Raw genomic sequence first — 17,978 nt, forward strand, 5'->3', positions numbered from 1 at the left:
CCGCAAGTCTTCAGCTGTGTTCTGATTGCATATGCATGCGGGGTAACTACCCAAGATCCAAGATTACGGAAAAAAACACCTGAAAGATTTAGAGAGAATGGTGTCTGGTGCTCATATGGAGCTGGGGATAGTGCCTATTCTCACCAGTGAGATTGAGAAGTGTGACTCTTGGAGCTCTGGATGGAGACCTCAGTACATTACTGAGGTCTTGCCTTAGTAATGGGGAATAATTAACCCTGAACTGAAGACTGCTCTGGTCCTGCCTAACAAATCTTGCTTAACAGCAAAACCTGAAAGGATCAAAGTTTCCGAATAATTGCATCCCAGAACAAAGCTCTGGAATTTTTATAAGAATAACAAAATACCCAGCACTCAATTCATAGTGTCTGGCATCTAATCAAAAATTACCAGGCATGCAAAGAAGTAGGAAAATACAGTCCATAATGATGAATAAAAATCTATCAAAACCAACCCAGACCTGACATACATATGAAAATTAACAGGTAAGAATATTAAAACAGTCAATTATAACTGTACTCTCTATTTTCAGAGTTAAGTAGCGATACAGAAGATGTAAAAATGGTTCAAATAAAACATTGTAGGTGAAAACTATAATGTGGCAGATAAAAAATACTGAATAGTACTGATGACAGACAGCCTAGACACTGCAGAAAAAAATGTAAGTGAACTTAAAGACATTAAAAACTATCCAAGATAAACACTGGGGAAAAAAAGGGCATTTTAAAAAATGAATTATCACTGAGCTATAGGACAATCTCAAGTGGCCTAATATACGTATAACTGGAGTTTGCTGAAAGGGGGGGAAGAAAAATATTTGAAGAAACAATGACTGAAAAATTTCCAAATTTGATGACAACTGTAAACCTACAGATCCAAGAAACAGCAGCAGCAGCAATGAGGCTTTCTAATGCTTTGGATGGAAATAATCCCTCTTTCTTACTTAGTACTAGAAACACTGCTGTCTATTAAAAAGTATTTTCCAATCCCAGTAAATATCTGATGACAGAGATATTCTGGTAAAATTTATCTGAGCAAAACATTCATACTCCAATTCAAAGGCAAAAAGAGTTTTCTAAGAGGCACATTTGGTTTCCTTGAGTTTATGACTTAGCTGACCTAGATCAAGGGACATTCTGAAGTTTCCACTTGGAATTACAGATTTTTCTATTTTAATAGTCACATAAAGATATTTAATAGAAAACTCTGATACCAAGAACTTTATGAAATTGAAGGTTTACTTTCTGACCTGAAGCTAATATTTCTTGTCCTGGTATGTACCACTTGTTTCCAATTATCTCTGTAAACTCTTAGAACCAGAAATCTACATCATAGGTACAATCTACCAATCTGGGAAGGACTGGGGAATCCAGACAAGAAGACAAAGAGGAGAAAAGTACCTAACTGGAATGAAAAGGGAGGGCTTACAGTAGAATTTCCTTTATTATTTATATTTGTTCAAAATATTGTTACTTGAGTTCTACACAGCTCTGGAGGCATTACTTTCAATACCGTAAAATAATTATGAAATGAAAATTAGTCCAATCTGAAAATATTTGTTTAATACCACTGCGTTCTCAATTAAACCATAAACAATCATGTGAACAACAGGAAAGGGTTCCTCCATAATTTTTGCTTTTTGAAATCCCAAATAAAGCTTTCTTAGTCATGCAGGGTTTCTCAAGTAACTGAGATCAATGCTTGGTAGGTTTCCTTTTCCACTATTTTACTACAGAGTCTTTAGACATACTTACATTTAAATCTTACAGATTCATACAGTCCTTGAGGATCCTAAGTAACTCCATGGAATACAAAATTCTTAAAGAAAAACATATTCTCTTATTTTAAAAAAATTCATTACAAACACAAACATACACACACAGAATTAGAGGTTGCTGGTTTTTGTTTTTTTTAAAGAATACTACCACTACCTTCTATTTTTGCCAATTTCTAGTCTTGCCACCTGATTCCTAGTTGACCCAGATATAAACATATAGAATAATCTTTTCATATCACAGGTACCACTACCTGTGTTTCATCAATTTCTTGAAGAGAACTGAGCAAAAAACCAAACACACATTTAAGAGTCAATATTTATTCTGATTAATATTTTACAAAATTTTGACAGATTTAATTTATGTAAGGAGAGCTAATTTATTAAACACTTTACAGGTTTTTCTTTCCACAGAGTAACACGTTAAGTAGCAAAATAATACTTGGCACAGTTATAAATAAAGAAAATATAAAATAAAAATATCCATAGCTTAAGTATAATAATGATGCTGTTTTATGCCTACTAATATTTCAAATAAATTCCTGGGAACAACAAAATAAGGAAAAAATTCCAAAGAAGTAATTCATGTTTAGAGCTGAGAAATAAGTTCCTATTTGCTAAAAGTATGCAATGAAGCTGATACGAACTATTCCCCAAAGGGTCACCTTCATACACAACTTTAGAACGGGGTTAAACTGGTTCCACACACAGACCTACAAAATAATTAGACGGTACACAGAGGCATGGTTGGCTCCTGACCATCAGACCATTTCTGAGTTATAAATTTCACTGGTACTATGAGATGGCTAGTACTAAAGCATTAACATTGCTAATATTTTCCATGTATACATCTAGAGTTTTGTTTTTTTCTGTCTAACTGAAAGACATCTCCTTTGCACTGGAAAGAATACTGTACCATAAAGAAAGTACATGGTAACAACACTCTCATCCAAACTCTGAGAAAACCACCATTGTATTTGACTGTTAATAAAAATGTATTCGATAAAAACTGCAACTGAGTCTTCACGTGAAGTGCCTCAAAATACAAAAAATTAAAATGAATTCTAGCCTTTTATAAATAACTTTGAATTTAAAAATTATCTAAAATTTCCCCCAATTAGTAGTCAAAACTAGCAGAGACATTTGTAAAGTTAACCAATTTTGTACATTCTATGACAAAATGGCACAATGCTATTGCCACCCCACACCCATCTCTTCCCTTTTCAAAAATAAAGTACGTAAGCCAATTTTCTAATATTAAAACACTCAAGTACACTAAGAGTAATTTTTTTGATGTATGACTTATGCTCAAAGAAACTACTATATAAAAATGGTACTTGGAAATACTGAACATCAACTATATACATTTTCACTGCTCCTCTTACTAAGGCAAGGGGCGGGTATACCACTAGACTGCTTTAATACCTGTAATCTGCATTTTACAGAGAATACTAATTTTACCAAGCATCAGACATGCAGTGAACTTGCAGGGTATAATGCTTATTAACAGCGATATTGAACATCACTAGAAGCTCATTAATTATCTCCCTTTTCTTTTTGGTTGGATAAAATGAAATGAGCAGCTTTAAATACACTAACACATAGAGACACAAAGAGAAAACTATTTGATAAATTATTTATATGCAGATACGCAATCTTTACACTGGTCTAGGATCTGTCATTGGTCGGACCACCATTTTCCCACCCTCCCCCAGCCCATTCCCTCTCACAGGTTTCCCACAGGTTGCTCGAACCACAGTTTGCTACAGCGCTTAAGAGGACTAAACCTGTAAACAATAGTTATGGAAGCAGTGACCAACAGTTCACCATGAGAGTATGGAAATGCTGCAACAAAAATTGATCAGTGCATCATGTTTGACAATTCGAAAATCTGAAATTGTTTCAGACAGCATTAACAAATTTCAAAACATTCAATATTGGGAAAATTGAAACAATCTTAGGGATAAAATTCTTTCTGATAGGTCATTCTTTAAAAACCAGAATATACCATTAGCTTTTCTTTTATTCACATGTGCTGTATGTACAGAGATCATGCTCCATCTTTAGCTAGACTCCATTATTTTGTCTACACTTTATTTTGCAGTATAGCCATTTATTTCTATTATTGAGAATTTTGCATTAACTTATTTGTTCTGCCTTTTCTTGAAAATAGCTCAACCCTTAAAAAACTGGACTATGTGCACATCAAATTAAATTCTAATTTATGCTTTACTGGATAGTGTGTGCCAGTATACATACTATGAGGTGTATCATGCACTTAGTAGGGCTTTTAAGTTGAACAAAATAACATGACTTACTATACTCATGCAAGTGCTTTATTATCAGACCATAAAACCTTAGAGCAAGGTTACTAAAAATTATTTCACTGAACTAGAGATATATCAGCATTGCCAACAGCTGATAGCAATAAAATATTGTTAGCACATTTTTTGGTGAACATTATTTTCTTGTGTCTTTGAAGACACATTACAGTAGATCCCTAATAAAACAACATGATTTTCATCACAGTATTTACATGTACATTCTAACACGTACATAATACTAGTCTGAAGCAATTTAAGACAACTTTCTTGGAATTAAATGCAATACTAGATTGCATCATAAAATTTAGCTGTATACCATAAATTTAGTTTTAGCTAGAATCAAGCATTTCTGATCAGTATACCATGTCTGTCAACAGAATAAGTTCACTCTTTTTTCATGAAAAATGTTATGAGAACAAAACCAAAAAGTTGAGTATTTTGTGAATTCCCATATTAAGAACCATTAACATTCTTTTTAAGACCTTTATTCTTCCCAGAAGTGGCAGTGTGTTCTGTCCATGTTTACTTTTGTTAATAAAAGTGTTGAAAAAAAAGACTAAAATTCACAGTTAGCCCTACATATAGCATGCTGTTTGTTCAAAGGATGTGGATTCGAGTGTGAGAGAGACACGGACAGACACAATTTTCAGGCACCACTCAGCAATATGCTTCATAGGATAAAGATGCTGCTACACGAGCTGGTACCCAGATCCTGATATTTGGTCATATTCTATGGTATACTGCCTGGTCCAGTCCACAATAACAGGACGAAAGAGGCCACAGCATCGAAATTCAAAGAAGTCTATAATATTCCTTACACATCCATGGCTAAACACCACCCCCACCAAAAAAGAAAAAGAAAAAGAAAAAAAAGTCTATTAGTACAATAATTTAATAGGAGTTTAATATCATTTTAATGTTAAATATATTTTTTTCGAAACTTAAGAACTCAGGTTTCCTGCCAGAAAGAACCTGCTTATAACTCTACAAAATATGTACGCATTCATATTTCTTCACGGCTCTGATTTTTCTCTTTTGCTAATACAATGGGTTATACAATTATATATTAAAGTTATTCAAATTTGCATTTCTTTCATTCCTGTGTAATACGCAATTTTTGATAAAACCTTTCCTTGACTGGTGGCTCTTTGGCAAGGAGACAAACTATATCCAAAATTGAGAGAGTAAAAGACAAAATAATATCAATAGCATAAACTTGACAGTGTACCTAAGAATAGCAATTTAAAAAAAGAAATATTAAGGAAAGTTCCCAAAATTTTAGAACTTCAAGAATACCTTTGGAAAAGCAGTCAGTTTTACACCTTATACAATTATTGTGCCTATGGGAGAATTCTCAAAACTACTCAACCGACTCTATTATTTTTGCTTTTATTTAAAGGTTTACATGCTTTCCACAAACATGCAACAATTAATAGCACCACAAAAGCTTGATGGCAGTAGACAAGCAGCTTGAGTAAAACTCAAAGTTTTAAATATTTCTATTATTAGGAAACTACTGTTTCTTAACTTTGAAGTGAATGCAAATTAAAATATATATATATATAAATAAAAGAATAGAACAGTCTCTTCAATAAATGGTGTTGGGAAAACTCGACAGCCGCATGCGAAAGAATTAAACTGGACCACTATCTTACACCATACACAAAAATTAACTCAAAATGGATTAGACTTGAATGTAAGAACTGAAACCAGAAAACACAAGTGGTAAGCTCCTTGACCTCAGTCTTGGTGATGAATTTGTGAATCTGACACCAAAAGCAAAGGCAACAAAAGCAAAAATAAATAAATGAGACTACATTAGACTAAAAAGGTTCTGAACAGCAAAGGAAACCCATCAACAAAATGAAAAGGCAACCTACTGAATGGGAGAAAATATTTGCAAATCATACATCTGATAAGGGGTTAATATCCAAAATCTATAAAGAACTCACACAACTCAATAGCAAAAAAGCAAACAATCCAACTAAAACATAGGCAGATGATCTGAATAGACATTTTTCTAAGGAAGCCATACAGATGGCCAACAGACACGAGAAGATGCTCAACGTCACTAATTTTTAGGGAAATGCAAATCAAAACCACAATGAGATATCACCTCATACCTGTTTGAATGGCTATTATCAAAAAGACAAGAAAAGCAAGTGTTGGTGAGGATGTGCAGAAAAGGGAATTCTTGTGCACTGTTGGTGGGAATGTAAATTGGTGCAGCCGCTGTGGAAAACAGTATGGAGGTTCCTCAAAACATTAAAAATAGAACTACCATATGATCCAGCAATTCCACTTCTGGGTATTTATCCAAAGAAAATGAAAACGCTAACTTGAAAAGATATCTGCACCCCATGTTCATTACCGCATTATTTACAACAGGCAAGATATGGAAACAACCTAAGTGTCCATCGACAGATGAATAGATTGAAATAATGCGACACACACACACACAATGAAATAAAATTCAGCCATTGTAAAGAAGAAGGAAATATAGCCACTTGTGATAACATGGATGGACCGTGAGGGCATTATAAGTGAAATAAGTCAGACAAAGAAAGACAAATACCACATAATCTCACTTACATGGAATCTGAACAACCAAACTCAAGCTCACAGATACAGAGAACAGACTGGTAGAGGGCAGAGGCTGGGGGTGGGGCTGGGCGAAATAGGCGAGGGAGGTTCAAAATGTACAAACTTCTGGTTCTAAAATAAGTAAGCCCTGGGGATGCAGTGTACAGCATGGTGACTATAGTTAATATTGTACTTCATATTTGAAAATGGCTAAGAGAATAGATCTTAAAAGTTCTCATGACAAGAAAAAAAAAATTTGCAATTATGTATGGTGACAGACATTAACTAGATTTTAGCGGTGATCATTTTGCAGTGTATACAAGTATCAAACCATTATGTTGTACACCTGAAACTAATATAATGTCATATGTCAATCATACTTCAATTAAAGAAAAGAAAACTAGGTGTGTGGAAATTTTTGTGTCATTCAGAGGGCAAATAAAGTAAGTAATTTGCACCAAAAAGTAGTTGCCCTAGAGTCTGGGAAATTTCCCTAAATAATGAATTTTAATCAACTGTATTTTTTAAAATCTTATTTCAATTTTCTGGATACATTCATTTTTGAATGAAAATTTATAAATTGATGGAAAGGTTAAAGAACAAATACTAAACGTTAGTAGGTCAATAAAGTTTGAATTGTATAATTAAGGAAAAAATGAATATCACAAATTTATATACAGTTAATGTGATAAATACTAAAGTTATGGTGAACTAACCAATGTTTCACCTGGCAGAAATCTTGGTATTTGGTATGTTTTATAAGCTATTTTACACATTGTTAAGTAAAATAAATATTCCCTGTTTCATATATTATTGCCATTCTTAAAGAAAATACTTCTCTTTGATGTACTCACTAGATATTTGCTGAGTTTAGTTAGTAAGGAACTTTATATGTCAAGAGAAAATATTAAATTCATAGATATGTACGTACTTGAATGGGCTTTCAATAGATGTTGTTGTGACTTTAAAGTGCTTGTATCTTCTGGCATTCATTCTTTCATTTGTAGTAATACCTAAACATGATATCTAAGAGGCAAGAGAAAGCAAACCATTAACTCTCTGGATATTTAATATAAAACAAGTTAATTCTCAAGAGGATCAGGATGGAGTCTGTTTCTGGCTTTCCATCAGGAGATCATCAAGCGGGTTTACACAGTACTATCTGACTCTGTGGGAAGTAGCTAGTTAAACAGGGAAAATATTTAAAAACAGGTCACCTGGCACTGTGTATGTGTAGGCATGGACATTATGTACATACTACCTCTCCATCAGCCCCTTTAAGAAGGAGCTTTTTTAAAAATCCTAATTAAAAAAACTCTTGAGTAAATACTGATATTTGTAGGTAATAAAATATTAAAACACACACAAAATTAATGGAACCATCAGTCTAAGCTCACACTTATATCCAACTGGATGTATGTAAACCAGGAAAGAGAAATAAAAAGTTTTGATGACAGTAGTAGTGAAAGTTAAAAGTTCATAAAATAAGAAGAGGGAGGAGAGGTGGAGAGAAAGAGTGAAGAAGAAAGGAACAGCAAACTGAAAATTTTAACTCTTGAAAAAATTTTAATTACTGAAAAGTAGGAATGGTTATAAAGAGAATACATTGTTATCTTTTAAGCTAGGAGTGAATTTTTAAGAGTTCTCTGCACACTAAAGAACAAATAATGCACTTGCACATACCTGATACATCTGACACATGAGTAATACAGCCACCCACATGAAATGAAAAACACTGTTCAGAAACATCCAAAACATCCAGGGTGAACATGTGGCAATTTGAGTAATATATGTCCAAAATCCATCCTTGGTATAACTGGTCTCACAGTGGAGTCCCCAGTCTAAAATCAGAGCAGAAGAATGCAAATTTACTCGTAACCATCCAAGCACCTCGTGTGGACATTTGTGGTAGGCACCACTTAGAAAACACGATCCAAGAATTTAACTGATGACTTTCAATGCAAGTATTTTCATACTCTTAAATAATCCCCTTGTACATTAGTGAAAAAACATATCAAAAGCAGAAATAGAAAAAGCAGCAGGCAATCCTAAAAACAAACAAACCTGTACTGTAACGATAATACAGTTTTTATTTGATTGGTATTGCATACATACAATATGTAAAAAAACAATTCCTTTATACAAAGATAAGATGATACAGATATGTGAGACTTCTTTGGAGGGGAGGAACATAACACAAGATCACCTTGGTGAGGGGGACTTTTTCCAAAACAAAATCTACTCTATGAGAGCTGCTGCCATAAAGAACTGATGTTATTAGTAGGACTATGCTCTCTCTCTCAGGTGTGTTGGGCTGCCAGAAATTAGGTAAAGATCTCTGACAAAATCGTTCTCTCTGTTAATCCCTATTTGAGGAAGTAACCTCCTTTTTCATTAGGGCAATAACAGAGATTATTCTTAATATCTGTGGGAGTAGGAGGACTAGGAAATCATCCAAGACTTATTTTTAAGTCAGTATCTAATACATCTTTGTGCTAAATACCACCAAGCCCTGAAGGACAGTAGCTAATATTTTCATTTAAATTCTTTCCAAATTATGTTCTCAGTGCAATAAAACCCCATCATTTCTTCTAAGATACTACACCCATATGATCACTGAATGACAACTTATTCTTAACCTTTTAAATATTCTCTAATAGGCAATAATTATACCTTACTCTTCAAAACATTTCAAGTTCTGTGCAAACTTAACTATATTTTCCCAGCTGTTTGGTAAGAAAGAGCAACTAGCACAATCACAAAATCTATAAACTACTAGAGTAAAGCAAGCATGTGATGTGAAAAATGTTGGTGTTTTTTACCCAGAAGCTTTTCAAAGCCTATTAAAAGATAATTAACTGATAATTCTGTTTCTTATACTCTATGTTGAACATGTTTGACAGTTCTATATCTATTTTTTCTCTATGCTTCATTGTAGTGAGGTGCCCCAAACCATAATTTTTAGTTAAAACACATTTGTCATTATCATATTTTTTGTTAATATAGTAAAGCATGAGTATGCAAACACGTGTTTTAAGAAGATAAAAAACTAATTGTACTCACAAGAAATACAACCATAAATCATCCAGCAGATCATAAAAAGCAAGAAGAATAGGTAGCCCATAAAGTATCTATGGTTGCCTGCACCTAAAGAACAAAACAGAAGCAATTTTTTTTAGCTAAGAAAAAACAACTGGAGATACACCTAGAGGTGAGGTAGGGGTGGCGAAATTCCATGAAAAGTGAGATACACCTTGGACAATAATCACATACATTATTTATTTTACAAAATGTTCTTCAAGAAAATAAATGTTTTAATAAAATTGTTAAAATAAAAGAATGCTTATAATGACACACAAAGATGTAGTGACTGCAATGATATTCATTCAAAAGAGTCTTAATGAACCAAATAAATCACAAGTTTGAGCTTTAATTCTACTATTTGCCTTGAGGTTTAAATAATCCTATTTTATCTTTAGTTTTATAAACTTTAAAATCCTACTTTTTAAAGGCTTCTCCCCAACATAGTCATACAATCTTTGTAATGTTTCCCTGCTGTCCTCTCATAAAATCTCCAGGGCCACGTCTCAGACCACTTAGTTCATTTCCTCAGACTATGTCATTCTTGAACACTGAGATATGTAGAGTTCTTATCTGTCATTCTTCTCTGCCTCTGTACATAACAACCTTTAAATATTTTTTATTGCCTTACTTTCTTTAGTTTAACTAAAAAACAACACAATCTGCCCCCTTATTGATTTCACTGTTATCCAATGGAGAAAATAGGAAAGAGTAGGCACCAGAGAGAATTGATAGAGAAATTATATCAATCTTTTCTAGACACTGATTTTATGATGTCTTTTCCCCTCTCTCTTACAACTGGGTTGATGTTTTGGCACTCAGAAAATAATTGGGGGAACGAGGGGTATTGTAGGGTGCTAGAATGAACCTTCTACACCTACTTTAATATTGTACTTCATTAGTTGCCTAGAGTAATTTAAATGAACAATATATTTAGAAATTACTCATAAAACTTACCTACACAATTGCCCACCCATGGGCAATGATGGTCGAATTTTGCAATACAGCGGTTGCACACACCACAATGTTTGGACCTCACTGGTTTCCGTATCTGTTAACAGGCATGTTAAAAGATTATGAAAGGCACTATACCTAAGAGAGGAAAGCCGAACATTTTATTTTCTCAAAATACAATATGAAAAAAACCCGGTATTTTTTTGAAAAGGATTATACCAAGGTTTCCAAAGGAATAGAACCAAACAAAAATCACTTTTGTTTAATAAAATTTCAACTGCAACAACAAAGATGAAGAGGATAAGTCTACTCTAAAATATAAATTCCTAAGACAGGGCAGAACCATCAATTAACAAAAATAATTAAGAATCAAAGATCAATTTGCTGTTGCAATGAATGGTACTATATTTAATTCACAGCCCTCAAATTCCTCAAATATCACTCTTCAGGCTTCTTAATGAAAATGTATTGCAATTAATGGTCATAATACTGGTTGTTGCTTAATAAAATGAAATTGGTTCCTTAGTAAAAGGAAGGTCAATTTAGAAGTGAATAAAAGAGAGCTTTTAAAATTCGCATCATTAATAAAATGTTTCCCAAAGTTTACAAATCCAGCAAAAAATCCCAGTAAGTGTACACGTCTTTCTTTTAGTGAAAGAAATCTGAGATCTCAGATTAAGGTACAGCACTTCCTCTGCTGAACTGCACGACCTTATCTAAGAAAGTACAACATGCTTAAGAAGTTTAGGCAGTCCCTGTTTGTTTTAAAAAACATAAAATACATTCTTCAGGTCTTCACAGGCAATAAAAAACTCACGTTTATGATGTTTTAAGTGTTATGAAATGTTTTTCTCTACATTACTCTAAAGCAACCAAGTGAATACAAGAACTCATTGGCGATCTTCAAAGAGCTGCTAGTCCCAATGCTGGATACATGACAAGAGCTACAGTTATTAACCCTTGCTAGAAACAAATTTTGTAATATCCTTTATTGGTGTTTCAATAAAAGCACTAACATTTCCCCAACAGTTTGCATAAATTACACACTATTCTGAGGTACTAAGAAAAAGGCATAGGTGCACTATGCGGTTCTTACATGTATTAAAAAATCTGTGGACCCAAGAAAAGGCTAAGTCATTCTTCACCACAGATATGAGACTAAACCTATTAGCAGAAAGAAGTAGGATATATCAAACAAATTTTATCCTTACTTCCAACTCTCAGCTAAGTCTCCCCTCTGGGCAACAGCTGTCAATGAATTCTGCACAAAAACTGACACAAGCCTCCTAAACACAACAGTTGCCGTAGTTCACTTACAGAGCAATTCATTTTTAGAAAATTCTTATCTACATGTGTCTGTGTATTTTTCAAAGTAAAGATACCCATATAATGACAAATACCTCTGTCAATTTGAATCATTTTATAATAGAACAAGCTCTTTATTTTACAATAACAAATTATCTATCCAGAATTATGCAACTTATGATAACATAATATATAATAAAATGTTTATGCTATGATGAGAGAAAGTCTTGTTCTTACCATCAGATATTTACTTAATAATGAAACTGTATTGAGCAACTCTATATAAAGAACCTGTTTGCTGACTGCAAGACTGATGCCCTCACAATGAAAAAAGAAATGGTTAGAAAATGTGTTTTCCACTTGGGATATTCTTTCTACAATCATAATTTGGCTATATCTGATAAAAATGGGGGTACTTTTAGACAGAAAAGATTATGTTTCAATAGATGTTAAATTCTAGTTTTGTTAATTGAGGTCAGTATTTACTGTCTAAAACTCTCTTCCCAAATGGCTCTTTGTTACTATGTTATGTTATTGTAAAGCTTAACTGAGTTATTAAGAAGATATCCTAAGCTTGTTTCTGAAGCTGATCACTGTAATCTATCTTTGGATGAAGATCAGGTGCCCCATGATCTATAACCAAGGGGTTATGCATACTGGAATAAGTACCATTTAAAGGACTGTCTCCAACCTAGATGAAAGGCTTCTTATCAGGTATTCTCAAGTACCTCATGCACAAGGAAACTGAAGAGAATCAACTCTTAAATTCATATTTCCCAATTAAGAAGGGCCTCTGCATTGAACTGTCTATAGAAAAGACTGCTGACCCCAAATGACAACCACACCAGGATAAGAAAACAACAGCAGTGGTAGGCAGCTGACCCAAGAATCTGTATCAGTCCTGAAGAACCATCCAACTAATTTAATTGAACTGTTTACCAAATGTTTGTCTTCCTATCAAAATGGAAAGTTATTGTTTTACTTCTGACCATACTTTTAACCCCAATGTTCAGGATGGAAAGAAAATTCTCTAGTGAAGTTGTCTAACTATTCATGACATGTACCACTGCTTGCTTTGAGTGTACTGCTAAAAGCACATATACAATGTTTGAATGACAATTTGGTATAATTGATTAAATGCGTAGCCTATAAAGTGTTAAAAAAAAAAAAACAACCTGTTTGCTATATGGCAAGGATATCAGCAATGTATACCTGACTTTGTGGAACAGAATTGTATTTTCACAGAATAGTAGAGTATAAAAATGTCCTAAATGTTAAGAATACAATTCTGTAAATTACCTATTGTAAAGCACAGAAACAAAAGCCTTTTTAAAGCATGCTTGAAAATACAAAAGAATCAGTCAGTACCCTAAAGTTGTTACCAAGAGTAAAGCAGTATATATTTTGAACATCCAAAATCATAACTGTTAGGTCAAAGAAACAAACAACCAAACAACTGTTTGGTTAAGTGAAACAACTTAAAAGAATCTGTAGAAGTAGAGCTTAGTTTCAAAAACTCATTCCAGAATCCTAAACTAAGTCAATTATTTTATTATTATTCAACTGTTAAGATATTAGTTCAGTTGTAGTGTATAACTTAAAAGTATAAAAGGGCATTTAGTTTCAAGCATGATTTGGGGATATTTCCATTTCCATGTAGAGAAATATGGTTTAACCACTGCGGCAGTCTGTATATTTTCCACAAGAACTAATTATAAAAATTAAGCAGAAAATCATTAAAACACAAAACAGTATTATTCTATAGAAATTAGATGTCTATAGTAATAAAACAATGTCAGTATCACTATATCTGATTCCATAAGTAAATGCCATTTAATTTCATATATAGCTTTATCTATGACCTGGTTGAATATGACAATGTTTAATATCAATGATAAAATAGTGCTCTAAGTTGAATAAACACTCTAATACAGACGGATAACTGCTCTAATTGAACCAGTTTAGAGGCCATGTTGTCTTAAAAGTTATCTAATAATTTCCCACTGTGACCTTTAAATATAAGAATAAATTTTCTTAAAATGTAATTAGGATAACAGTATATTAGGGAATCACAGTAAACTTTTGATTTTAAATACTTTTATTACTTAGTTTTTTATTTGTTGAATTACATTTTAAGAGAGAAAAAGAGAATAAGAATGAATACAAATGAATGGCACCACTGAATCAGAAGTGTAGTTAAGGTCTACCATCGGGGGAATAAGGACATTGGAAAGGAGACATCTTTTCACCATCTTTCCTCCTGTACCATGATCTAAAAGGCATTTTGCAGGGGTGGGTCAAGAAATGTGCTCAGTGAAAGAAACTGTCCTGGTTTCCCAAACTCTCTATGCTATGCCACTGGTAGGGGAAGAGGAGAGAGGGAAGAATAAAGAAAAAAATATTACCAAACATGTACTGCAGAATATACTGAGGTCCAGACTTCCTGTCTCTGCAAGTTCAACTATTGTCTGTGAATTAAAAAAAAAAAATTATTCAAAACAGAACAATACCAACTATTGTGCCATCAATATGAGTATCAATACACACTACTAAATATAAAATAGATAACCAACAAGGACCAGCTGCATAGCACAGGGAACTATACTCAATATTTTGTAATAACCTATAAGGGAAAAGAATATGAAACAGAAAAAATATATATATGTATAACTGAATCACTGTGCTGTACACCTGAAAATAACACGACACTGAAAATCAACTATACTTCAATAAAAATAAATATATGAGTAGCAGCAAACACAATGCTCATTTTTAATTAACCAATGTTTTCAGCTAAAGATAATAAAATCTCTTCGCTTACTTCTGTTATTTCATTATAATATGAATACAGGAATTTTATTTCTTGGATATATGAAAAAGCAACCCTAAATTTAGTTATGGGAATATTTCTCTGAGAATAAAACTAAATGACCTATCCTAAGAACTAGTCTCTATAAGGTTTTGATGATTAAGGGATGAATGTAAACCTAAGTCCAATAAAGAACTGAATCTTCAGAACTGGATTATGACTAAGAAAACCTGGCAAATCAATAACCAGTAATGTCTAAAGAATACTGGAACATAAGGGTAGCACTCTTTATGCAGCCTAGAAAGGGGAAGATAAGACCGTAAGAACCTACTAGTGTTTTAATCCATGTGGATAGGAAATAATTCATCAGGATTTGTTCTGTTTTCAGAAACTGGATTAAACAGCTCTTAAAATGATCTAATTGCTTCTAATCCAATTCTCTACTTACCGTGACATCTTTGGATTATAAATTCAGTTTCCTACGTACCTCAGCTATAGATGAGGGGTGCCCTGGATCATATATACAAACATTTCAGTTATTAGAACAATATATCTACACTATCAACCATTTAGTGGCCTTCTAATTTACAGTCATTTAACAAACATTTACTGAATGCATATTTATTTGCTGAAGGTTTACAGAGATGTGTAAACTACTGTTATTTGTCCCTCAAAACAATCATAATCCTTATAAAGGAGAGAAAGATGAAATTTTAAAATGTCATGGAACTGTAAGGACTGGCATCACAAGAACACCAAAGGTGAGCACCAACTACACATAACCTCAGTTTGGTTTGAAATTTCTAGTTTCCTTTTTTGTACTCTATTATCTGCTAAAAATACTGATAATCTGGCAATAAAACACAAGTGACTAGTTAGATTGTATCTTGCTACCTTTTTCTTTTGTTCCTCTGTAGCTTTAATAATCCCTGGATCTGATTTCCAAGATTTTCCAAAATTGTAGAAAAGTGCAATACTATTGACAAGGAATGGAAGATGGATAAATAAAAAGTTGAGATGTACCTAAAGTTAAGGAATCTAAAGAAGCAATGAAAACTAGTTATTATTATAGGTAAACTTATAATCTGTAAAACTGTATCACACATACACACAAAAATCTCCAAAAAAATACAAGATGGTTTATTTATTACATCAAAATAGATTACATCTATACATGTTAGTTTACCTATTACATCAAAATAAATACATTTCCCATTCTGCTCATAAATAAGTATAAAAAATAAAAATGTGAATTTTTTATAAACTTTAAATCATGTAGGGTTATCTGACACTTTTGAAAAGTCAGTGAATACATTATTTTTAAATGATCATTATTTCTTTTGACAAAAATGAAGGGACTTCTCATGTTGAAAGTAATTAGCATATTATTAATATTTTATCTATATGCATTAAAATCTACCAAACACTTAGATATCATACCCATATATTTAAAAGATTGTTTTTACATTCTCTCCGTTGCCATTTTTGCCCACATTCAAGGTGGCCTTAATTTTAGAAAAGGTACTTATAAACCTGCTTAAAACAGAAACAGTTTCTATGTTTACATTTTTCTACCTAATGAAAATATAAGAAATGTACTAGGCACTTATAAGTGAAGAATCAAAGACTATTTTCAATAACACTGGGAGAAATAAAGCAATGTTGCTAGAGCAACACATTTTTGGGACACAAAACATACCATTTTCAAGATTTTACGTAGGTACAAAAGCTATCCACAGAATTTCCCACGAGAATGGTGCCTTCCCTGTACCAGAGAAGAAAGGAAAGGCCTCATCACCAAAGCCTGGGAAGGACACTGACAGACAGGGACCTGTGTTCACATACTGACTGCACTAACCCTTCTCTTCCACTAGTCTCCTCACACAGCTCCTAGTCACATCCCCATAACTGACTGCCCCTAGCTCAAACCCTCTGGCTTGTCATTTCTTCACAAATGTATCATTTCTTTGCTAAAAGGCATAAAGATTCCTACTCTGGTCACTTCTTCATTATTTATGAAGGCCCCCATGTACATGTAAAAAAAAAAAAAACCAAAAGATTTAATAAAATGTTAGGCTGGGAATTCCCTGGCGGTCCAGCGGTTAGGACTCCTCACTCTCACTGCCGAGGGCCTGGGTTCGATCCGTGGTCAGGAAACTAAGATCCCACAAGCCACAGGGTGCGGCCAAAAAAAAAAAAAAAAAGATTTTATGTAGTACAAGTATCATACAAACATTCTGTTAAGACATTTGGACATTATCATATATACACACTCTACATTTCTTATGAAGCACAGGTAAGAAAGCACAGCTTCAGGCTTCCCTGATGGCGCTGTGGTTGAGAGTCTGCCTGCCGATGCAGGGGACACGGGTTCGTGCCCCGGTCCAGGAAGATCCCACATGCCGCGGAGCGGCTAGGCCCGTGAGCCATGGCTGCTGGGCCTGCGCGTCCCGAGCCTGTGCTCCACAACGGGAGAGGCCACAACAGTGAAAGGCCTACGTACCAAAAAAAAAAAAAAAAAAAAAAGAAAGAAAGAAAGAACAGCTTCATGAATGAAACAATCCTATATTTGTGTGGTAAATATGAAAACACTAAACAACTACTTAAAATACAAGAGGAAAGAAAGGAAGAAGAAAGAGTAGTTAATATCACCTGCCATATATAAAAGTGATTTCTCTTTCTCCAGTCCCCTATTTATTCCCAACTTTCACCATCCTTATTCCCCAAAATCCATGGGTACAGCCAGAAGAGAATAAACAGAAAGTCAAATTTTCAGCTCTTCCAACAGCAAAATTCGCTTAAGAATAAAGCTGGATAAATGTATGTGCAACGAATGCTGAACTGTGGCATTTTTCAGGGCAGTATCTTATTATAACAGTTTCAAAAAGTGCTAACATATAAGTATATATAGGTCAGGTTCTTACAGCCTGGATTAAATTTGCAGGGAGCTAACTAGCAGCTCAGTAAATGACTACAGGTTTGAAAGGGGTATTCAGGAATTAAATATCAGATGAACTTAAAGAATTTCTTTGCTTTTTTAAAGGGAAAGAGATTAGATATCTTCAAATGGTAGTTTAAACTTAGCTTTAGCAATAGATCAGTGCAGTTAATTTAAAACATTTAACAGAAA

The 17,978-nt window shown here is 33.5% G+C and overlaps 1 protein-coding gene across 4 annotated transcripts in view; it reads right to left on the reverse strand.

The window, feature by feature from the left end:
• Window positions 1-2,097: 2,097 nt before the first annotated feature.
• ZDHHC17 (zDHHC palmitoyltransferase 17) overlaps window positions 2,098-17,978 on the reverse strand; it is a 106,786-nt gene continuing 90,905 nt past the window's right edge. For all 4 annotated transcript variants that reach the window (XM_079936023.1, XM_079936024.1, XM_079936025.1 and 1 more), the window contains 7 exons: window positions 15,743-15,865; window positions 14,445-14,507; window positions 10,738-10,831; window positions 9,763-9,846; window positions 8,383-8,540; window positions 7,631-7,725; window positions 2,098-4,944 (listed from right to left, as the gene is read on the reverse strand). In XM_079936023.1, the coding sequence (XP_079792149.1) occupies window positions 4,806-4,944; window positions 7,631-7,725; window positions 8,383-8,540; window positions 9,763-9,846; window positions 10,738-10,831; window positions 14,445-14,507; window positions 15,743-15,865 (756 nt within the window). In that variant the 3' untranslated portion in view covers window positions 2,098-4,805. The remainder of the gene's footprint in view (window positions 4,945-7,630; window positions 7,726-8,382; window positions 8,541-9,762; window positions 9,847-10,737; window positions 10,832-14,444; window positions 14,508-15,742; window positions 15,866-17,978) is intronic.

This window comes from Stenella coeruleoalba (genome assembly GCF_951394435.1).
Source record: "Stenella coeruleoalba genome assembly, chromosome: 11".
In the NCBI taxonomy this organism is placed as follows: domain Eukaryota; kingdom Metazoa; phylum Chordata; class Mammalia; order Artiodactyla; family Delphinidae; genus Stenella; species Stenella coeruleoalba.